At 38.0% G+C, this 23,799-nt stretch overlaps 1 protein-coding gene across 10 annotated transcripts; it reads left to right on the top strand.

Annotated features, from left to right (window-relative positions):
* PAQR3 (progestin and adipoQ receptor family member 3) lies at positions 1–22,661 on the top strand. Of its 10 annotated transcripts, none has more exons than XR_004031725.1 (7): positions 1–396; positions 4,165–4,327; positions 9,025–9,180; positions 12,617–12,814; positions 15,386–15,476; positions 16,199–16,353; positions 19,646–22,345. XR_004031725.1 is itself a non-coding variant. In XM_030819045.1 (7 exons), the coding sequence occupies exons 4-7, from the start codon at positions 9,031–9,033 to the stop codon at positions 19,786–19,788; spliced, it is 582 nt and encodes a 193-aa protein (XP_030674905.1). In that variant the 5' UTR covers positions 1–396; positions 4,165–4,327; positions 6,769–6,842; positions 9,025–9,030; the 3' UTR covers positions 19,789–22,345. The 10 variants fall into 10 exon arrangements, 9 of the variants coding, with proteins under 9 accessions (XP_030674905.1, XP_030674902.1, XP_003265847.1 ...); XM_030819045.1 differs by lacking the exon at positions 16,199–16,353 and adding an exon at positions 6,769–6,842; XM_030819048.1 differs by lacking the exon at positions 16,199–16,353 and adding an exon at positions 10,466–10,524 and having other exon boundaries at positions 3–396; positions 19,646–22,343.
* Positions 22,662–23,799: the final 1,138 nt, after the last annotated feature.

The following is a 23,799-nucleotide window of genomic DNA, read 5'->3' as shown; positions in this document are numbered from 1 at the left end:
AGAGGAGGCTGCGACGCTGCCGGGTCCGCCGAGGCGCTGGCTGCAGTGGACGGTGTGAGCGCAGAGCCGGGCCTTGGGCAGGGGCGGCGCGGTAGGACCTCGCGCAGCGTCCGCGGGCTCCGGGGCGGGGGCGCCAGCGGCGAAGCCCCCTCCCCGGGGAGGCGGGACCTGGGGGAGCTCCCGAGCCGGGGAGCGGCGGCGGCCGGGAACGATGCATCAGAAGCTGCTGAAGAGCGCGCATTACATCGAGCTGGGCAGCTACCAGTACTGGCCGGTCCTGGTGCCCCGTGGCATCCGCCTGTACACCTACGAGCAGATCCCCGTGTCTCTCAAGGACAACCCGTACATCACCGACGGCTACCGGGCGTACCTGCCGTCCAGGCTGTGTATCAAAAGGTACGGTCTGGCTTCCTCTGCCTGGAGTGCCCCCTTCTCTCACCTACACCCTTTTTGTCTGGTCCCCCTTCTGCTTTCCCCGCCTTTGTACTTGCCCATCATTTCCTCGCCGCCCCATCCTTTTCATCCCTTTTTGCCGCCTCTCCTCCCCCGTTATCTCCCCTTACCTGGCCGGGGTACTTGAGCCACAGAATAATTATGATAGTAACAGTGATCATAATTACAACTCTCCTATGGCGCTTTGCTCTTTACAAAGGGCTTTTACATCCTTTATTCGGTTTGTTGGGCTCATTGAGATACATGTTGGAATGGGGCTGAGCCATATTTGCCCGGTGTATACGTTTCTTTTTAGAGCAACCCTGTGGGAATTCAGTAGCTTTGGGCCAGATAAATGCCTGTATAATAGGAAACAAGTTAACATATACACCCGAGATTTATTCATTTAGCAAATACTTATGGAGCCCATGTAGAAAAAAAAGCAAACATGGCCCTTGTTTTCATGAAGCTACTAAGGTGTAGCCTGGGTAACAGACATTAAAGAGATAATTACGCAATTACATAATAACCATTGTGAAAAAAATGCTGTGTAGGAAAAGTACTGTGGTAAAGAGAGCTCATAACGGGCACCCAGTCTCCACTAGAGCACCACAGAAGCATCCCTAAGGAAGAAATTTCTTTATCATTTTAAACCTTTAAAACCACAGTCCCTTGAAAAACCGTGTTTAGAAAAACAAAACTGAAAAATAACGATTCTAGTTCTTGGAGTAACTGTCCAAACTTACTACCTGTACTAAAATACAGGACCTCTGCTTCAGGAGAATTAAGATACAGATGTTGGTTAGCTCCAGGTCTCTGACTGTAGTGGCAAACCCTAGTGCCAGAATGTGGGCTGTTGAATTGCTCAAGCGGCAACCACGTCTGATTCTTGATTTTTCCAGCATTGTCTTTTCCTGCCCTTCTTTCCTTTTGTCCTGCCGTGAAAGTGTTTCTGTGACTCATGGTCACAAGGTGACATCACTGCCCATCCCTACTTGGCTCGAATGGATGGCCTTTAGGATTCACAACTTGAAGCGTAATTACCGTTTTCCTCCCCAATGCCTCCTGTGCATGAGTAAATTACACAGCTGAGTTCTGCTGTGGATCTGGAGTTCCGCAAGAATAGGGCAAGCAGTGAATTCCCTTAAATATTTTCTACTCAACTAGCAGTGGTCTTCTGCGTTCTGATGTTAGGGTCCAAATTTCATGGAGTGGAAAATTGAGTATAGAGCATTAGCTCTTGAGCTATTGAGTCAAAGACTTTAGTATCCAAATCTGCCACTTAACAGCTCTGAGACCTGGAGCAAAATGTAACCTCACTGAGCCTCATTATACCCACGTGTAAAAACGAGGGTAATCACAGTATCTGCTTCCAGAGGTAAAAAAAAAAAAAGGATTCAGTGAGATTCTGTGTGTGAAATGCTATACATGGCCTGGAACCTAATAAGCCCTCAATAAATGGTGATTGTTGTCATCACCAATGGTTTTGAAGCTGAACACATGATGATAATGAAGATGATTATTGATTTTAAAACTGAACAGAATATGAAGATATGGTGCTGGACTCCTGTTAACTTCAATAAGGATGGCACCAGGTTCAAAAGACGGAAGAAGAGACCCAAAGCCAATAAACAAGACATAGGGTTTTACTAGGGTAATTTATAGAGAGGTCCAGTGACAGTGGCCTGAACGGGAGAACCTCTGCCGCCTGCAGAAAGCATGCAGTTTATATAGCATTTTTACTTAGCACCCTTCCCCCTAACAACCTCCACCTGGTAATCTTCATTTGCAAAACAAAAGGCCTCCATCCCAAGTACAATCAGCATTCCATGAGATGGGACAGGGGCTCAGATGTTCCTCATAGATAAGGAATCAATCTAAGGGTTGGCCATGCTTGGAATTGTAAACACACATTCAAGTGTGTTTTTCATATAGGGTCATTCTCAGGGTATGCTCAAGTTACTGCTGTCAGGTGCGTCTACTGTGCAGGAGACACCTAACTTTTCATACAGTAAGAGTAGATTCTTTATTGGAGATGTTCTTGCCTTCCCACCAGCCTTATCTTTTCCAAGTTCAGCCTTTGCCCTTTCTCCTTTTGGCTTTCAGGAGTGACGGGGACAGATTTTGGGTGTAATCTGAGGAGGTTTTATATGTCATAGCAGTTTTGCCAGTCCTCTGTTAGCTGCAGGGAACACGGAGAGGTTGCGCCTCTCAGTTCAGTTAGTCAGGTTATACTGGATTTCACAAAAAGAAAAGTTCTGAAGTAATAAGCAGAGCATAGTATTGATTGTCAAAACAGTCCTGTAGTTAGATGTTTCAAGCACATTCGTGCATCCCTTCCTCCAGTTATAAGTAGTCTTTACACTTGGTGCTTGTACATGATAAAGCCTGAAATTCATGATCCCAGATTCACTTTATTTTTGATGATCATTTGATAGTTTTGACACCTTGCTATATACATCATGTATTTGGCCTTCACTGATTCAGAAATCCTTACTAGTAAGTGTTGACGTATAACTAAATTTGTAGCAGTCACTATGGTTCTGACTTTCATTTTTACAAGAAATGAACTTAAGAGAAGCAAAGTAAATAGGAAATTCCATTTCTTGTAAAAATGAGAACCTGAGAACCACAGTGACTGCTACAAATTTAGAGTTATATGTCAATGTCAATATGTCAAGGATTTCTGAATCAGTGAAGACCAAAAACCTAAATTTAAGCAAAAATACTAGATTTTGCAGACAAATGCAAGAGTATTTTAATCTTTAGTCATGATGTCACCTTTCAGTAAATAATCAGATGAGTCCTATCTACATCTGGAGGACCATTTCACAAAAGTAAGAAAGGAGCTGGAAGAAAGTTGCAGCAGCATCTAATGTAGCTCCATTACTGTATAGATGAAGAAACTGAAGCCCGGAGAGGTTAAGTGACTTGTGTAGGGTGGGGACAGTGAGCCTCTTGACTCGGGGTGGTACACGCTCTACCAACCTGTGCTGCCAAGACCAGTTAGCCCAGGGCATTTTGAAAGAGGGCACGTAGTACCCATATTAAAAGTTAAGTTCAGTTGTTTCTAAAAAGGAGAAACTTGTGCCACCTGGAAACTAGACTGGTTTTAAAACATCCACAGCAAAGTTGTTCTGGCATGCCTATCTTAAAGAACCTTTCCAATGGATCAATATATATTTGTTTTGCTTCTCTTAAATGCATTTAATTTTGCATTTGTATTTAATGAGCTCTAGGAAAGTATTTTAAGATCATGCCTAACCTTGCACTGAGCAGGTTTTCAGATGCGTATTATTGATAGATACGTATTACTATTTAACATCCAGATTTCCTCTGCACGTTCGTTTCTGGAGACCTTTAGTCTATAGACTAATCTGAGCAAGGCATTGTGAACAGCAGTGTCATAAAGATGAATGGTACTGACCATGAGGGAGTTGATAGGCTGGAAGATGAGATGGAATTTGTATGTAAATCTCTTAATACAGAGAAGGAAATGGTAAGTATGATAATAGAGGTGAGCACCCAAAAAACTGTGGTCCCAGAATTGGTGGCGATGTGGAAATCTTAGAATAATTTAATTAGATAATATATCAAATTTAGAAAGATACAGGTGGGGTAAGAGCTTAAAGGAGCAAGTATTAGATAACTCCTCAAAATTTTCCCTAACCTTTGAACGTGACAGTAAGTTGGCCAGTGTGAATCTCAGTTGCATATGTGTTTATTTTCCAGTTTGTTTATTTTATCTAATGAGACAGTAAACATCTGGAGTCATTTGCTGGGTTTCTTTCTCTTCTTCACCCTGGGAATATATGACATGACATCTGTGTTACCTTCAGCAAGTGCGTCCAGAGAAGATTTTGTAATTTGTTCTATTTGTCTTTTCTGCTTCCAGGTAAGTCATTTCACAAATACTGCTGTTGGTAAAGAGAACTTTTTGACAGGCAGGCTTGGTCAGGTGACCTTACCTCAGACCTACCACTTGCTTTAAAGAGCCCCGGAATGGCATGTTGGTCATCTTATTGATTTTCATAACATAAACACCAAACGGTCTGTTCTTATGAGAGTATGTTTGAAATCCATTAAATTACAAAGATTGAGAAAAATTTGTTTCTTTCCCCTTCTTTTGGGGCACCTCTGCTTTAAGATTAATTAAAAAAATAGGAATCTTTGATTGCATTCTATTATCTGGCTGAAGTACAACACTAGTGCCTACTTAAAACTTGTTTGGGAAGATTTCTCATCTCTTTCCTGTTTGCATCTGTGATTTTTGTAATTGTTATTTCCATACTATATTTTACTGTCCTGTTTTGCTGGTATTGATTTTTTACTCTGTTGCTTTAATGTTAATTTATTTTGAACCCACTGGCCTGGCTTCAAATACTTTCTTTTCCTCTCTACCTCCTGTATTTGTTAGTTCCATAGCACTGGCATTTTTCAAGAATCTGTAAAAATGTCTTTAAAAGTTACATTTATTAGATTTCAAACAGATAATTTTGAAGCGGAAAACAAATGTGGGCTGTAGTTCTGTTGACATTTAAAACAATTTTTTCTGCTTCAGAGAATATAAAAAACATAAAAATGAAAAGAAAAACTTCTTATTCCCCTTTCTCATGACAGACACAGAGTAGCTATTCCCTGCAGTTAGCCTGTTGCTGCTGAGTTTGAGAGGTGAACCTCATAACTCAGCTGCACAAATGTCGCTTTCATTGTGTATCATTTTATTTCAGAGTGTCATCATTTTACTCAAGTTTAAACTTTGGACTTAAATGGCCAAGAAACACAGCAAAACAAATCTCTTTTCCCCTTTTTTATTAATTCCAATTTTTGGAATAATAATTTTCTTTGAGGGAATGCATAATCTATTTTTGTTATTAGAAAATTATTTTTCCTTCAAATATTTTTTAAAAACATACTCTTTCTGAGGTTTAATTTTTGCCCTGATTACAGCCAAAATATCCCTTACAATCCATAACCAATTTTACAATGGAAATGAATCAATTTCTTTTTAAATTTTTAGGTGCATCTCAGTATAGATTAACATGCTATTAATAATCATTAAGTAAAAACTGGCTTCTATTCTTGTTAGTTATATGCATATTATCTCTTTGAGAATCCCTGCTCTTTTCCTCTATCCTTAGGCCTATTCTTCATGCCTTCACCACCTGCCACAGCTGATGTTCCTTCAGAGAATATGTATCAATTTCAGTATTGACCTAAGAAAACAATACATTGCAAAACTGAAAGGATTAAATAATTACAACAATTTCCAATAAAGAAACAGAGCCAAAGTATTACAGTGACTTGCCCAGGATTATTCAGCAGGGCAGTAAAATCCTGTTCTCCTAATTGCTAGTGCAATGATCATTGTTACAATACATGCTGTACAACTTACTAAAGACAGATGAGCACATCTTCCCTACTTGAAAAGACCACTTCTTATCAAATTATAACTTGTTCACCTGAGTTTTCCAGATTCTTAGGGTCAGTGGACAGTATAGTAAACCATAGATATATGTATTAATATTGATTGACATTTAATATTAAAAGACATAACATTTTTCTCACTCTTATGCTTCTATATGCTTTAGTGCTTTCCTCACAACCAGATTAATAGAGTACATTCTGAACAATAGAATGTAATTCAGGAGCTTTGAACCTTCCCAGGGTATTTGTATTTTGGAGAAGAACGTTAGAATACAATAATGCCTAGATTTGATCCATTTACATTCAGTTAAATATTTGTTGAATGTGCCCTATATACATCCAGACACTATGCTAGGCATTGGTAAAACAGTGCTGAACAGAACCAACCTGGTATAAAGGTCAAGCCACTCATAGGTGTGCAGAAGAGATAGTGAGGCAGGGCATTTAAGCAGGAAAAAAGAAGCGAGAGTCACTTTCTTAGCACTTTCTGGACTTGCAGGTACTAGTTTTTGTGGTTGAAACTTAGGAGAATAGAGAAAGATAAGGCTGAAGAGATTGGCAGGGATCAAATCATCAGGTATTTTGTTATCATGCCAAGGAGTTTTGATGTGGATGTAACACTGTAATTATCTGTCTGTCTTGATGGAGTGAGGTACTCCATAGAAGGAAACTTTCCATTATAACTGAAACATACCCAATTTGCCAGATTATCTTTCAGTCTGTTTTTAAACTCTAGGAATAACATATTCCTTCTTAAACAGGGCATACTAGGTATGGGTTGACTTTAAAATCTGGGGTTTTCTGTTAACGCTATTTTACTTTTCCCTTGGATACCATAGTTTTTCCTCTTTTTATTTTCTTTTTCACAATGAAATGAGCTTTATTTTTGTTTCTGATTATTACTACAAGATATAATCATGTAGAAATTTAGGCAAACAGAAGTTTATGGAAGAAAACGTCACCTGAAATTCCACTTTTCAGAGGTAACCACATTGGACATTTGCGTTAAACAATGAGTTTAACCCAAATGCATATGTTTGTGTATGCATAGCTGCCTTGCACCTGCCTACCTGCCTGCTCACTTACCTGTCTGCCTACTTCCAAGCTACAGTCATCCCTGCTTGCTATTTTGCGACCTGCTCGTGTCATTCAACATTGTGGCAATGGGATCTTTCCCCATCAATGAGAAATACACACTTTTGTGTTCTCCTGATTTGTGGTGCTTAGTTCAAGGATAATCTGAGAAAACAAATAACCAAGCTTCTAAGAGTTACATTTAAATAACTAACTTAGAATTAGTTACTGATTGGTTGCTTAGTAACCAAAAAGCTATAGACTATTAAGGATTTTAGACAATTGATGAAGCAATGAAGTTGTGGCAAAGTACATTGTTATTGAATATTGATATTGAGTCTATAGTAACTAGATTTGTTTAATGACCAGAATATAAAATATTAATAGCTAGATGACCATGTTACTGCCTTAGCAATAGCTTACAAAGTGCTTATCATTTGTACCTACTTTATATTGTTTATTTGTCCCGTTGCTTCCACCCCCACTGTCACTTTCTCAGTATGTGCTCTCCAGGGCTATTTCTATAACCTCCTGTTTCAGCCCTTCTAGTCCACACTTCTGTAAGGGGGCACTTAAAATCTTCAGGAGTATCTTATCATACCCATAATATTGAAGTTAAAACCCATTAATGTATAGGACATGTCATAATCATATTATAAAGAATATGATGCTTTTCCTTAATCTATGCCCCCAGCCATAATTATGTGCACACCTTTTTTTACGTCCTTGGTGAATGCCAGCCCAACTTTTAAAATCTGCCTCAGGTGAACAGCCCTTCTCTGATACTCTTTTCTTCCCACCAGTCCCACCCTCCAAATGCACATGTACCCCCACAGAGTCAATATCTTCCTGCCTTTTCCAGTTATGCTGTGCACTGAAGTACAGTAGGATTTGTTACTGTACTGTTTGTTCAGTATTCTGTATCACCTCCAATGTATGACACACAGCAGGTACTTGATGGCTGAAAGGCATTCTGCCATAGAAACCCTATCAATTATCAGAACAGCTGATTGAATCAGATTAGCTTTACTCTCAGTTTGGCAACCATATAAAGTTAGCAAGTCATGACTGTTTTTTAAATTATTATTTTTTGAGACAGGATCTCACTCTGTCACCCAGGCTGGAGTATAGTGGGGCAGTCATGGCTCACTGCAGCCTCGATCTCCCAAGCTCAAGTAATCCTCCTGCCTTTGCCTCCCAAGTAGCTGGGACCACAGGTGCATGCAACCATGCCTGCTAATTTTTTTTTTTTTTTTTAGAAATGAGGTCTACCTATGTTGCCCAGGCTGGTCTCGAACTCCTGTGCTCAAGCGATCCTCCCACCATGGCCTCCCAAAGTGCTGGGATTACAGGCATGAGCCACTACTACACCAGCCTGTTTTTTCTTGAAGGCAATAAAGCTGTGTTTACCTTAGAAATTAAAAGTAAACTCATTTATACAATGAGTCTCATACAGACATGAACATTCTTAACTGAAAAAAAGCCAATTGTGGAACAGAATGCATAGTGTGATTTCATTTAATTTTAAAATGTGTGTGTGTATATATATATATATATATATAATGTGTGCATGTATATAGACTAATATATTACAGGTGTTTGACATATGTATTGAAAATATCTGGAAAGACACATAAAAAATGTTATCACTGGCTACCTCTGGGCAATAGATTGAGTAAGAGAGGCTTATATTTATGTTCTTTGATTTTTTTAAGGATATGTATTGCTTCTATAGTAAATACTCTTTAAAAACAAATTAATTCATGGATCAAAACAAGCCTCAGATGATAGCTTTAAAACATTTGCATTGTATAACTTTCCCATTACTGTGCTATTTATTTATAATTTTCATTTTGTAGTATAGTTATTTAAAATTTTCTCCTTCATTATTATTATCTCCATTTTACCCACGAGGGAATTGAGGCTTTAGAGTAATGACATGGCTCACTCTACTGTAAGGCACAGAGCTAGAATCCAAGCCCATAAATGTTTGAATTGAAAGCCTCGCCTCTTAACTACTTCCCTGAACATCATGCATAAGTTGCTTTAGTTTCTTCAGTCACTTGGTTAATTTGTTTTTATTTTTCACAGGTCTGTATGCTTTGTTCTGTGGGCTATCATCTTTTTTCCTGCCATCGGTCAGAAAAAACATGTCGAAGATGGATGGCATTAGATTATGCAGGAATTTCTATTGGAATACTGGGCTGCTATGTCTCAGGAGTATTTTATGCATTTTATTGTAATAACGTAAGTAGATTAAAACATTTTACATTCTACCTTTCATATTGGTCTTGGGTTTTCTTGCCTTGGTTCTTTTGAATTTCCGAATAAGTACATAATTAACTTATACAATAAATAGAAGAGTCTTGTATAAGCATAAACTTATTTTTCAGAATGGCCCTGTCATCTCTAACATCTATTATCAGTTCCATACTTATTTTACTAATTTTCTATTGGAAAATATATATACAGTTATTTTCTGAAACTTAATGTAGACATTAAATTATTAATGTTTTCACTAAATCTATATGACTGCATGGTTCCTTAGATATGCACATTATGTATCTTTTATTTGTGTGTTTATATAATTGAAGTTAAAATTAACACTTGTTAAAATTATGAAGTTGATTACTGCTTTCCATTTCTTTTTTCTCCTGTCAGTGAAAAAATATTCAGGAAAATATATCTGAATTTATTAGCCCATATTCTTCTGTAAAATATGTTTTCCTGTCTTCAGTCTTATGTTTGGGGGTAGGCTTGTAAGACAGACCAGATAGGAGTCAGTGTCTTTAACAAATGTGAGATGTGTCTTTTCTGAATTCTGGATCAACTCTGCTTTCTGTCACTAAGTTCACACAAAAGTCAGTTTTTGCCTTGTGCAAAGCAGCATTTGCAACACTGTAATCAGATAATACAGCACCTGACCTAAAAATATTGGCCAACCAAACCTTATGGAGTAGAACCCCTAACTCATCACCTCATGTTCCAGCCAAGAAGACAAATTGAAATGTTCCCATGGTTTCAGTACATCTCAAGTTCTCCCTTTCAGAAAGTCCCATTCGACTCTACCTTGTTTTCTTCCTGTTTTTCTACCATGCTCTTGTTTTCTCTTTTGCCCTTTGAGTTACCTCCCTTTCAGAACCAAGACTGAGTTTCTCTCTCTGGAGCAGTCTACCTACTAGTTATTTCTAGTCCTAGTCACAAAGAATAGAGCCTGTCCTGCCCAAGGCCCACCACGTAACAGGTGCTCTAAGGCAGGGGTCACCAACCCCCAGAACCTGTCCGTGGCCTGTTAGGAACCAGGCTGTGCAGCAGGAGGTGAGCAGTGGGCCAGCAAGCCAGGGAAGTTTCATACGCATTTACAGCCACTCCCCATGGCTCACGTTACCACCTGAGCTCTGCCTCCTGTCAGATCAGCAGCAGCGTTAGATTCTTATAGCAGTGCAAACCCTATTGTAAACTGCACATGCAAAGGATTTAGGTTGTGCAATCTAATGCTTGATGATCTGTCACTGTCTCCCATCACCCCCAGATGGGAACCGTCTAGTTGCAGGAAAACAAGCCCAGGGCTCCCAGTGATTCTACATTATGGTGAGTTGTATAATTATTATATATTACAATGTAATAATAATAGAAATAAAGTGCACAATAAATGTAATGCACTTGAATTATCCTGAAACCATCTCTGCCTGCCTCCCCACACCACAATCCATGGAAAAATTGTCTTCCACAAAACCAGTCCCCAGTGCCAGAAACGCTGGGGACCACTGCTCTAAGGCACAGTCCCCAGGCTTCGCTTATTGGGAAGATCGGCCACAGTGTGGAATTTCTCAGATTGCTTGGGATTTTTCAGTAGGACCTTTGTCTCTACACAATAACAGAGAATACTGTCAACATATCTGGTATGAAAATTAGTGAAGAGAAAAATCATAAATTTGATTTGAATACGTAAGAACATTGTTGAAGCCATTTAAACGTGAGCCATTTGCTTTTTAGGCCTAATCACTTTGGAACATAAGCACATAATTAAATATATATGCAGGTGACCTTGTTGTAAATTGACTTGATTTTAGCAGTATATGCTATTTATTTCTGCCCAGCTTTCATAACTTACTCATTTTGCATGAAACTGTTCATATTTTTTAAAAAAATTAGAGCATACTAATAACCAGATGCTTGTGAGTACAGCCATGTAATATTTGAATTGTTTTGCTTATCTTATTCTGTATTTCTCTGAAACTGTTTTCTGTTTACCTCTTGCTAAACATCAAAGTGAGATACTTTTTGTAAATCTCTTACCAGAAAAACTAAAAGTCCAAGATAGATTAAAAAGATAAGGGAACTACTGGAGCTGATACAGTCAGTCCCTGATCATTGAAAAATTGCTTTCTTCCATCTGGTTTCTAATTATTTTCAAATACTCAGTTGCTGTAGACCTGTAAAAGACTTGTTTTACCTTTTAAGGAACACAGCTGCTTTCAGAATGAGATTGAAACCTGTGGACCCTAGATCCAGTAGAATGTACTTTTGGGCACACCCTAAACAAACACTCTGACATTTGATTTTAGGAAGTTAATAGCCCCAAAGAAGTCCTTGGAGCCCAGATTGAGAACTCTTGTCTTATGTGACTTTTGACTTTAAGACCAGCTAACTGCTTATTTAAATACCTACATATCCCATAAGCCCTTCAAACCTAAGCTAAGTGTGTGTTCTTTCATGCCCCTGTTCTCTTCCCCCATCACACACACAGCAAACCTGGAACATCTTTGTTCATTTGCTTCATTAATAGAAGCCATTTATGTGGCCTTTCAGGCTAAAAACAGTCAGGCTTTCCTCTACTGCCCTCTCACACAGCCAGTCAGCCATTAAGACAACGCTTATTTCAAAAATGCCTCCTAAATCTGGCGCTCACATCTACTTTATTCAACAGGAGTCCAAGCCCCCACTCTCTCTTTGAATAAACTAAACTAATATCTTTCTAGCTGGTTTCCTGTCACCTATTTTCTACACTGATGTCAGAGTTGTCTTTCTAATAAGTCAGTTTGAAAGACAGCCATGTCATCCGAATTCTGCTATTCCTCCAGTGCCAGTGTGGTAAACTTCAAAACATTTAGCCTAACAGTATGCCTTTTTAGCCTTTCTTCTCAAAACTTCCTGTTGCATTTGCTGTTCTCTCTCCTTGAGAGCTCTGTCTTCCCACAAAATCTTAGATGTCATCTCTGTGAAGCATTTTTTAGCTACCCCAAGTAAAGTTAATTGTTCCCGCTTCTGTGGTTCTACAATGTTCTGTTCCTCAGTTACAGTATCTACCATAAGATCATAATCTTTTGTTCACATTCTGCCCCTCCCATAGTCTGTGAACTCACTGCTGGGAGAGTCCATGTCATAGTCATCTTTGCTTTTATAGAACTTGAACTGTGCCTGGCATATAATAGGTAATCAGAAAATGCTTTTGTATGAATAAATGTAGCATTTTACCAGCTCATTTTGGAATTTGGTTTGTCATTCTGACAAACCTAAAAGTTGTATGGAACATATTTTTTAACGAAGGGAGATAATCCTATTTTGAAATGCAAATACCAAGTAAATAGAGTTTGGAATTTGTAGTGTAAAAGCCAAAATTACTTTTTCAGTTCCTTTATTGTTAATAACAGAATTAAAATGTGATTTCCTTTCATTCTAGTACTGGCGTCAGGTGTACTTGATCACAGTGCTTGCTATGATCCTGGCAGTGTTCTTTGCGCAGATTCATCCCAATTACCTCACGCAGCAATGGCAAAGGCTCCGTTCTATCATCTTTTGTTCTGTTTCGGGATATGGAGTGATTCCTACTCTTCACTGGGTTTGGCTCAATGGAGGAATTGGTGCTCCTATTGTACAGGTAGGTTGAGTGTAGTTAATATTTCTCTCTCTTTTTTTTTTTCCTTTCTATTTTATTCCTTTTGGGTAAAGTAGTATAATCAGGCCAAGTGGGTGGATGTTTGTCATTTGAGAACATATTTGTAATTGCATATTGATGCCATAATTTTCACAGCCATATAAATAAGCATATCTTGCAGAAGTCGAGGTAAAATCTGAATACTGTTTTTCTCTGAATTGTCTTTCTGTAAAATAATACATTATTATTCTCTATTACCCTTAGTATATAAATACCCAAGTCCTTATTTGTGGAGGAGGACTCCAAAGTTTCTAGCTTTGTCTGCGGGATCAGTGATAATGCCAATGATAATGCAAGTATAGAAATAGGAGCAGTTGATCTTTTAGGGGGTGAAGGGGAGGTTAGGAAGGATTTTTTTTTTTTTTTGACCCGATGAGTTTGGGATACCCATTGGATGTAAAGCTAGAGATAGGATCTGGGATTTCAGCCAGAGTTTGAGACTGGGAATAAAGATTTGGAAATCATCATTGTATTGGTAGCTGGAGCCAGGGAAGCTGTTCAGTCCACCCAAGGAGAATATATTGAGAAATAAAAGAAGAGCTATTTGTTAGAATCAGGTATTATGGGGGAACAGTTGATGTGCATTAGGAAGAGTCTCAGTGAAAACTCAGGATTCTTGAGAAAAGTATTAGAAATAAGACTTACATTCTTAGAGATCGTTACAAAAATGCTCTACATATGCACTAGAGAGGAAACTTGAGAATTTTTAATACAAGTAAATAGGCCAAGAAATCTGACAGAAATCACATATACTCATTGCAATGGTACCTTTGTCTAGAATGTGTGACTTTAAAGGGGGGTTTCATTCAAAAGAATCAGATTTTATTAGAAGAGACCATTAGTGGGCCTACATTTATTTGCATGAAGTTGGCAACAGCATAGTGGAAAACAGTTCGGTGTACAGCTGAAAAGAAAGGAAGTTCTGTGACAGAGTGAATTGAGTGATATAATCTGGCTACTTGGCCAATGTGAGGACAAGGGTGATGATGTCTTCATAAATTAGGATATTGGGAGAAAGGTGAGACAGTAGTGATGAGGGACATCAGCAATCCTCCTATCTGTGAAAACATCTTTCTGACAATTTTGATTCCTTTATAATAAGAAAATGGAATGGGGAACTGCCACTCTAGATAAATTCCAGCTGGAATAATTGGTTGTTGATATAGAAGTGACCAAAATTTTTGGATGTGATAAACACATTCCTTTTGAGCTTATAATGACAAAAAGAATAAGACCCATAAATAAGTCAGTGAATTTTAGAGAAATTAAGAAAAAGGGATTTTTTTTTTGTATTCAGAAATCTTAAAATGGAAAGATGGCTTAGATAATAGTTTTCAAAGATGGAATCCTACTATGATCACAGATCATTCCAGTGAGGAAGCAAAGGGAAACTTTCACAGAAATTCTTTAATAAGCTCTATTTTAAAAAGATGGAAAGACAGGCACTTTAACAAAGATAAAAAGTTCTGGAAGGGTTACTCTTGGGAGGCAGGATCAAGTTGTGTTCTAGAATGTTTGAGAAATCTGAGGTCGATTAATCTGAAAAATATAGGAGTTAGGGAGGGCTATGATGATGCTCATATTTGAAGAAGAAGGAGAAATTTGTCTTATTTCTTTGAAACAGAGTCTCTCTCTCTTGCCGTCAAACTCCTCGGCTCAAGCAGTCCTCCCACCTCAGCTTCCTAAATAGTTAGGACTATAGGTGTGCACCACCATGCCCAGCTAATTAAAAAAAAAAAAAAAAAAAAACTGTAGAGAGAGGCATCTTACTATGTTGCCCAGGCTAGTTTTGAACTCCTGTCTTCAGGTAATTAAAAAAAAATAATAATTGTAGAGAGAGGGGTCTTACTGTGTTGCTCAGGCTAGTTTTGAACTCCTGTCCTCAAGCGATCCTTCTGCCAAAGCCTCCCAAAGTGGTAGGATTACAGGCATGAGCCATGCACCCAGCCTGTCCTTATTTCTTAAATGAGTTCTTGGTAAATTAGGTTTATAACCAGTATTAGGAACAATATGTATAAGGATAGCTTGCTGGATTTTCTCAGGGTCAGGAAAGTCTTCTCAATACTGTGTCAGCAGTGAGACAAAGTGCTTCATATAGTAGTATTCAAGAGGACCATTTATCTGGGATATTGGAACAGATTTCTGTCTGAGGAGACCCCTTAGGTCTTTTCCAGCCATAAGTTCCTGGTCTTCAGTGTCTTTGCTTATTTACCTGCCAACTCCATTTCCATATGCATTCTACCCACATACCTACATTGTAGATGGAGTTGGGTGTCCTTAGGAACTTCAGCATGTTAAAGCTCTAGCCCCTTTAGGAGCCCGACTGTTAGAGCATTCTCTGTGCTCCATTCTTGCAGACTGCTTCCTGCATATGAGGACAAGGTTTCTATTATTGGAGACAGACTGCAAAACAGTTCAGATTTAACAATCTTAAATCCCACTATTAGATTCATAATAAATTTAGAATTCAGTAACAGCAGGAAGACTTGTAAAAAAACATGTTCTGCTTTTCAGGACTTTGCACCCCGTGTAATTGTGATGTATATGATTGCTCTTCTTGCTTTCCTGTTCTACATTTCCAAAGTCCCAGAGCGGTACTTTCCAGGTAGGTATCTCTTTTATAGCAGTTTTGTATTGTTATTCTAAATATATGCCCAAGGTATATGCATCAGAGCATCAAAACTTAGTTTCATTTTTTAATATTATTGATTATAGAAATGATTCCTCTCTTTCCAAATGTTACCTAAAACTTTCAAAGCGCTTTCACAACTTTTCCTTTCATCCTGATCATGTGAGTTGAGTCCAGTAGGTGGAGTTGTCACTGTTTTATGGTTATGAACTAGTGACACAGCTGACATTAGACTTTGAGTCTTCTGACTCCCAACCACTATTTCTTTTAAAAAGTAGAACACCGTCAACTACCATTTACTTCTCTATATGCCAGCTGGTTCTTTAAAAGTAATTTATATATGCAGAGATATATAAAGCAAGAAATAAGCAAAGGACAGTAAGAAAATGTAAATGACGAGTTAATGGGTGCAGCACACCATCACGGCACATGTATACGTATGTAACCTGCACGTTGTGCACATGTACCCTAGAACTTAAAGTATAATTAAAAAAAAAAGAAAAAGATAGTGAAAAGAAGTGAGGTGTAGGATCACCTCACAATATGTACATCAAAGGGGTCTATAAAAAAGATAAAGGTGACAAACCTGGCTTTAGGCTTCCTAGCACCCAGCATTAGGAAGAAAATAGTGAAAGTTAAGAGTCTTTGTGTTTCCAAGATACACAAGCCAATAGATTTTTTTGTTCTTCATTCTAAAGAAAATATTTTCAGATGGAAAATAACTAAGAGGACACTGGGTGGAGTGAACAACAGTCTCCAAAACCTGTATTTACTTGTTTGAGAACTTTAGCTCTGGAGTCAGACTGCTTGGGTTGAAGACCCACATCAACCACTTTCTAGTTACGTGAGCTAAGTAAGTTACTTAAGTGCTCTCAGCTCCAGTTTCCTATCTAAAACATGGAAATACCTTTTTTTTCCCCCGGGGTTATGGTAAGGATTAGATGAGAAAATGCATATAACATAGTTTAATGAGGATTAGATGAGAAAGTGCACATATCATGTAACCAAGTTTCTAGCAATTAGTCGGGACTGAATAAATGACAGCAATTATTACTATGTCCCCCAGCCCTGGTCTTATAAGTGAAATATGTGGTTTAGTAAGAGACAAAGTGATGCAAATCCAGGTAAGTTTTGGCATGGGTCAGAAATAACATTTAGAGTACATAAAACTGATGTTTTTTTTTCAGTTTGGAGAGCTAGAAGTCAGGGAGCAGTTTAAATTTAAACTGAAAATTTATCCCCTCTTCTTCCTGGGTTAAGAATCACTTCCACGGTGAGTCAGAGAAGGGATTGTACCACTCGTCCTGTGTGTTGGGGAAGAAGAAAGGGTGAGAAACCCTGGCCTAAACAATCCATCCCACAGATCCTCAGGCATTCCTTTGTGTACTTGGTTTTTCACCACTGAGCTTTAAATAAGAATGGAAATACAAGGGGAAACCTGAGTTGTAAACATGAGGGTTTGGGAGCAGATCTAGGACATGGCACTGAATTGAAGACCACCCATCTTCCAGGCAGGGCCAGAGTTTCCCTCAGAAAACAATTCTGGTAAAATGTATTTTTGTATCACTTTATTTTTTTTTCTTTTTTTTATTAATTTTTTTTTTGCACACAAAACAATAAACATTTTCTAAAAATACATACAAACAAAAAGATGCATATCAAACATATTAGGAAGGTTGCACCTGGGAAGACGGAATAGAAATGGGGGGTGGGGATTAAAGAAAGTAAATGAGAGAGGGACTTTGTATGGATCAATGATGATAACTCAATCCTCTATTTGACAAAGAAGAAGGAGCAGGAAGAGGAAGAAAAAGAAAGTGGGATAAAGGATCAGAAAGGGAGGAAAATAGAAAAAATTAGAGTATGACTCCAGGGTAGACCTGTTTTGTTGTCGCTGGGTTGGTTGGTTGGTTGGTTGGTTGGTTTGTCTGTTGTATTTTTCATGTTTCGCCATGTTGGCCAGGCTGGTCTCGAACTCCTAGCCTCAAGTGATCAACCCGCCTCGGCCTCCCAGAGTGCTGCGACTACAGGCGTGAGCCACCACGTCCAGCCCCCACATTGCGTCTGGCCTCTGTGGTAGACCTCCCAGATGGGGCGGCCGGGCAGAGGCGCTCCTCACTTCCCAGACGGGGTGGCCAGGCAGAGGCGCTCCTCACTTCCTGGACGATGTGGCCGGGCGGAGGCGCTCCTCATGTCCCAGACGGGGCGGCCGGGCGGAGGCGCTCCTCACGTCCCAGACGATGGGCGGCCAGGCAGAGACGCTCCCCACCTCCCTGACGGGGCGGCGGCCGGGCAGAGGCTGCAATCCCAGCACCCTGGGAGGCCAAGGCAGGCGGCTGGGAGGCAGAGGCTGCAGCGAGCCAAAACCACGCCACCGCACTCCAGCCCGGGCAACACCAAGCACCGAGTGAGTGAGACTCCGTCTGCAGTCCCAGCACCTCGGGAGGCCGAGGTGGGCAGACCACTCGAGGTCAGGAGCTGGAGACCAGCCCGGCCAACATGGTGAAACCGCGCCTCCAGCCAAAGGACAAAAACCAGGGAGGGGTGGTGGCGCGTGCCCGAAATCCCAGGCAGCCCGCAGGGCGAGGCAGGAGAATCCCGTGAGCCGGAGGCAGGGAGTCTGCAGCGAGCCGACTGTACTCCAGCATGGGCAACAGAGGGAAGAAAAAGAAAGAAAGAAAAAGGAAGGAAGGAGGGAGGGAGGAAGGAAGGATCACTTTATTAATAATTCTTTTTAAAATTATGTATTTTCTTTATAATAGACAAGTAGAACACTAAACCGTGAGCATTCTCTATGTGATTATGACCATAGTGGGTTTTAGGCCTTAAAATATTCAGATCAGGAGTTACCAATTGTTTAATATAGGACATCTATAAACAATCAAACTTAATGTAACTTAACCTTTCCCAAGACACACTTGACATAAAATATGCCCTGTGTAGCAGAACATGTTGAGTTTGGGTACATGAGAGTAGTGGAGATATGGAAACTAAAAAATTAAAAGTCTTTACAGTGAAAAGTGATAGTCTCAAATGTTCATGTATAAATAAATGCCTTAGAAACTATCTCTGGCAAGTCCTCATGTATGACCTGGCCACTGGAAACTAAAACAAATTTTAACCTAAAAGCTTTCATTCAGCTCAGGTTGAATGTTTAAAAATGTATACACAACACAATGGCATTTGATGGGTCCAAGGGTCCCCAAGGTGTCCATGGATAGAATTGAGTGAATCTCTGATAGTTGTATTAGATAATCAATATTTGTTGTAATCCTCTGTGTTTTGTTTTAAAAAAATGGGTCTGTAGGCTTCACTAGAGTGTCAAAGGAGTCCATGGTACAAAAAAGGCCAAGAATCTTGTTGACATACACTTTAAAATCTATGTACTGTACTGATTGGTAAGAAAAAAGAGAGGTTAGAGAATATTTACATTATATGACCATAGAAGCACCATGAGTATGTTATTTACATTGAAATTATTATAGCTCTGTATTTTATTTACTGAGAGATCAAGAAGTTTTCCATATGTTAATTGTTTAATCTTCTTAGAATTTAACGTTTGACCACAAAGAGATTAAATTGTTCTCTTAAGTTGTATATGAACTAACCAACCTTAGTTAATTAATCCGTTACTAATTACATCCTGCAGATTATTCCATTAGAGAGCACAGAATTCAGGTCAGCACTTTTTCTTTGCACACCTGCTTGAAATAAAAAGTGCTTCTCGTAGGTTTATATCTAAACCCAGCAGTATATCTGCTTCTCGCGGATTTATACCTAAATCACCCCATGATTTTTAACACCTGGTTTCTTTTGCCTCTCTCAATTTTTTGTTGTTCATTCCGCCAAATGTGAGTTGAGACGTGGGAGGCATAAGGTCAAATTCCTGAAATTAAGCTAGATTTTGAAAACACACTTGGAATAGCATTTCTAAAGTTTACCTGTGTATTTAATAAATAAAACCTTAAAATTAGACCCAAATATGAATTGATCCATTTCTATAAACGTTTGGATCTTCCAGTTAGTCTCTAGGCACTCTGAGACTATGAAAATTTTTCTGCTAAGCTATACTTCCAAGAAATATATTTTTCCTTTAATGTCAACATATGGAAATCAATATTATTTTCTTTCTACCTTCTTTCCAGGACAACTAAACTACCTCGGATCAAGCCACCAAATATGGCATATCCTTGCAGTAGTGATGTTATATTGGTGGCATCAGTCAACAGTGTATGTCATGCAGTACAGACATAGCAAGCCTTGTCCTGACTATGTTTCACATTTGTGAATTAGGTGTGGCCACCTGGTGAATTCAGTTGTTAAGCAATATATAATGGGGAATTGTATACCCCACTATTTCTAAGATTCCCATTAGTTTTCCCTTTTTCCTTTTTAATATGAGTAATGCTTTATAAAACTGGGAAAAAAAAGTATACTTAAGGATCTGTAGTAATAACTGCTTTACAAAACCCTTAAAACTACTAATTTGCTGCTTGTACAGAAAGTGAAAATTAGTTGGCAATCATAAGAAACATCTGAATAACAACGATGAATGGGAAACTAGTGTTGAAATAGGATTCACTTTACTTAGCACCAGCTTAATTTCCTTAGGAAGGGCTCATCTCCATTAGAAAATGGAGTCATCTTATGTGCTTAACTATTTTCAGTTAATGTGCCTAATCAAGGCAAGGGTTGTTTCAGCCTATGCTTAATGCAAGCTAGGCTGGTGATTTTAAATAATCACTAAAATCACTAGATTTAAATAATCACTGAAATGATTTGTGAGAAACTGGCACTTCAGATATTATATCCTTTAGCTATAGGTTCTTCTCTCCCTAAGAACATTAGATATTTTAGTTTTCCAGAACAAAAGCTTTAACCTTCTCCTGTAAGTCGAGAGAAGGGTTGAGAAGAGGAAAAGAACTTCTCATTTTCTATCAGATAAGAATCACATTAGAAACTAAGTACAGGATTAGACAACAAATTATGTGGTCAAATAACATAGTCATTAGCCACCTAAACATTTTAATTCCAGATATTATTTAATTCCATATAATAACTGAATTCTTGTGAGTGGATTACAGGTTTTTGATCCCAAAATTCCAGAGCTTTCAACTCTCTGAATTTGTAGTCCTGAATATCTCAGTGGTGGGGGTTCCCAGCATTATGGGTGCTACTTTCAAGGCCATAGAATCTCGATGGCCCTGTCTTGACCCTGAAATGAACCTTAAGCCTTAGAACAAAGTCATGCAGATGCCCCATTTGATAATAATCTTATTCACCTGTGTGCTCTGGTCCTCGGTTTCTGCATGTGTTAGCATTGCATTGATAACTCAGAATCTTGATAAACACTTAATATTTGGACTGGAAGCATTAAACTTTCTTTTTATTGTATATGCTTAAAAAATAGAACTCACTGCCCTATCATACACTGTAGCCCTCCTATTCTTTGGTCTTTCATATGCGTTAGTTAAATCCCTTAAAGCAGACATTCATAAAAACTTACATTGTTTATTGGAGTATAAAATAACCCAAGTTTCTTAATGAGTTGACATGAGCTGTTTTAAATACTGGTGTATTTCCAGAACAGTAAAATTACTGAATATCAGAAAAAAATGTTAATTGATGATGAAGCTTATTCCCAAAATGCCTTTTGTGCATATGATATTTGGAAAGTCACTTTAATGTGCCTCAGTTAATACATCAGTAAAATGTTGTGTTTCTTTCCCAGTGTAGTGTTTTTGGAATATAAATTCCCCATGCTAGTATCTCAGCAAAGAGAATTTCCCCCCAGGAGGCTCAGTAAAGGAATACCATGTCTTACCCATCATTATGATGGAAGGCTGCTTTGAAAATGGATGTTTTACCTTATAAGGTTAAAATTTTGATCCATATGTTAAGTGATAGAAGATTTTGGTGCAACAGTAGTAGGATATATTTCTCCTAGAACATCCCTTATGGGCTTACATGATTTTATTGCCTTTAAATAGATATTTTGTCATTTTGGCCAAACAAAAGACACAGTAGTTATACTTGTTAAAAATGAGGGAAAAGTCATTATTTTAGGTGTGGAGCCATTTTTATTATAAAACTTTCTCAAAATAAAAATTGAATCAATTTTTGCAATCCCTGTATTAGTACATGAATACGTACTTGCCATCTGAATTAATACATGAAAAGAGCATACTGTGTTTTTAAATCAGTGTTTCTTTGAATTTAAAGGGTGTACAGGTCTTTCTGTAGGGAAAATTATTCCATGTAAACATTTCAACTCTGTATGAAAATGTTAAATATTGTAAGAAAGTTATCCTCTCATTTTTTCACTGCTATGATGTATTTATTATAAAATAGGGAATGAATGAATGAATATGGATTGCTGTCAACTAGAAACACTTCTGTATGTCAGTCAGCATTAATGACCACCTACTGTGTGCACAGCACTACTGGTAAAATTTTGAAGACATTGTTAACATTAAAAAATATTTTAAAGTTGTCTACAAATCTGAGCCTTGTAATGATGTATATTTATTTTTGTTTTTATAGATTAAAATATACTATCCGGTTTCAGTACTAAAAAAGACTGGTTTTAATTTTACCAATGTGTGAACTATAAAAGCTTTTTGCCTACAGATTTTACATTTTAAAATTATCTATGGCTGTTTTAAATTGTCTAGCAATTTATATGGTTGTGGTTAACTCATTTAAGAAACAATTATCTTTCTATATTAAGCCATTTTCAAATAGCAAGACAGTGCTTGTCTTTTTTTGTTATTACACTAACTGCAATTCAGTAAGCTGCATGACAAAATATGTATTACGTAAATAAACCGGGTTTACTAAATATTTTTAACTGCTGTTTGTCATTCTTTGTAATACATAACAGCTTTAAAATCATATTTTAGAATCAGGAACGAAGATTCAGGGAATGTCTGTCACATCTTATGGCATCCCACCTGGACAGAATATCCGATTTGAAGATTGTGATTGACTTCCATAAAACTGTACAACTCTCCATTTGGCAGGTACCTACAAGATAATACTTTGCCCTGTATTAAATGTCAAGGGGCAAAGCCTATTCCTGTGAATTCCTGCTGGTTGCTTTGCTGCATTAGGTCCCTGTCCACTCTAAATCATCATTCCTGGGAATGCTACTTCTGCCCAAGTGTGTAAAAAGAATCAGCTCACCTATTAGAGAAAGGGTAGAAATACCTTCTATGTGCATTATCACAATAACTGTGTTTACACTGAAGAGGTGTAAATACGGTCCTCTGAAATTTTGTACCAGAATTCCCAAGTAGTGTAATGAGATAATGATCCAGAACTGAAACTACCCTTAAGAAAACCTTTTTGGAAGGGAGAGGTAAATAGCAGTAGGGGGTTTCTTGTGAAAAATTAACCTCTATCCTTAAGAGAGCTGAAATGAACAGCTGCCAAGGTTCTAGTCCTGCTCTATAAAATCAATTTGAGATCAAAATACCACCTAACTTGCATATAATCTCAATTGTGGCAACCATCTAAATGATCTCATTTAATATGTAACAACAAATACAAGCTCAAGCTTTCAATATGAGAATATTAATTACATGTTACATATGATGCTTGACCTGGGCTTCCTTAAAAAGGTATTCATTATCCAAAATAAATAGCTCAAATTGCAGCATATATTCATCTCAAATAAGTTAACTATAACTGACTTTGAACAGTAATACACTGCAAACTATTCTTTGTTAATAGAACTTTTCTAATCATTTGTGTTATTTTGCTGCTTTGTTATGTTACCATTCATAAAAAGATACAAAGCCCCTTTTTTCACAGAACTTCAGATAAATGTGAAAAAAAGTTCATTCATAAAAATAAGATGAACCTTTCCACAGGCTACCAATCTAAAGACTCCAGTTTGTAGAATAATACATACTATAACCTTGATGCCAAGCTTAGTCCATCAATCCAATAAATAGGTTTTCTCTTTCATGTGTCATAGCCTCTTTTCTGATATAATCGAGGATTACAATGTTATTTAACCAAATTACCAATATTAATTCAACCAAAGATGTTACCAGGTTTTAAAGAGTTTTTATAATGTGGAAGCTGTAAAATAAGTTATTCAGAAGGCACTACACAATATTGTTTTTGCCTTACTGTCATCACTCTTGAGTATCAGTAATTATGACTCACTGAAAAAGTCGTGCTATTAAGTCTTCTTGTGGCAAAAACTCTTAAGTCAAATGGGTTTTCTTACCTAAATTGTAAACTCTGAGCTCCTTAAGAATAGGGATCTAATCTTACCAACTTTTCTATT

This window comes from Nomascus leucogenys, chromosome 9 (assembly GCF_006542625.1).
Source record: "Nomascus leucogenys isolate Asia chromosome 9, Asia_NLE_v1, whole genome shotgun sequence".
Taxonomy (NCBI): domain Eukaryota; kingdom Metazoa; phylum Chordata; class Mammalia; order Primates; family Hylobatidae; genus Nomascus; species Nomascus leucogenys.
The sequence above is the reverse complement of the archived record's forward strand: the minus strand, read 5'-3'. Positions and strand labels throughout refer to the sequence as shown.

Excerpts from the sequence above, each read along its gene's own strand:
- PAQR3 (XM_003265799.3), top strand. The coding sequence starts at position 212 with ATGCATCAGAAGCTGCTGAAGAGCGCGCATTACATCGAGCTGGGCAGC. Across the intron at positions 12,815-15,385 it reads TTGGTGCTCCTATTGTACAG|GACTTTGCACCCCGTGTAAT; the intron begins GTAGGTTGAGTG and ends TCTGCTTTTCAG. Across the intron at positions 15,477-19,645 it reads CCCAGAGCGGTACTTTCCAG|GACAACTAAACTACCTCGGA; the intron begins GTAGGTATCTCT and ends CCTTCTTTCCAG.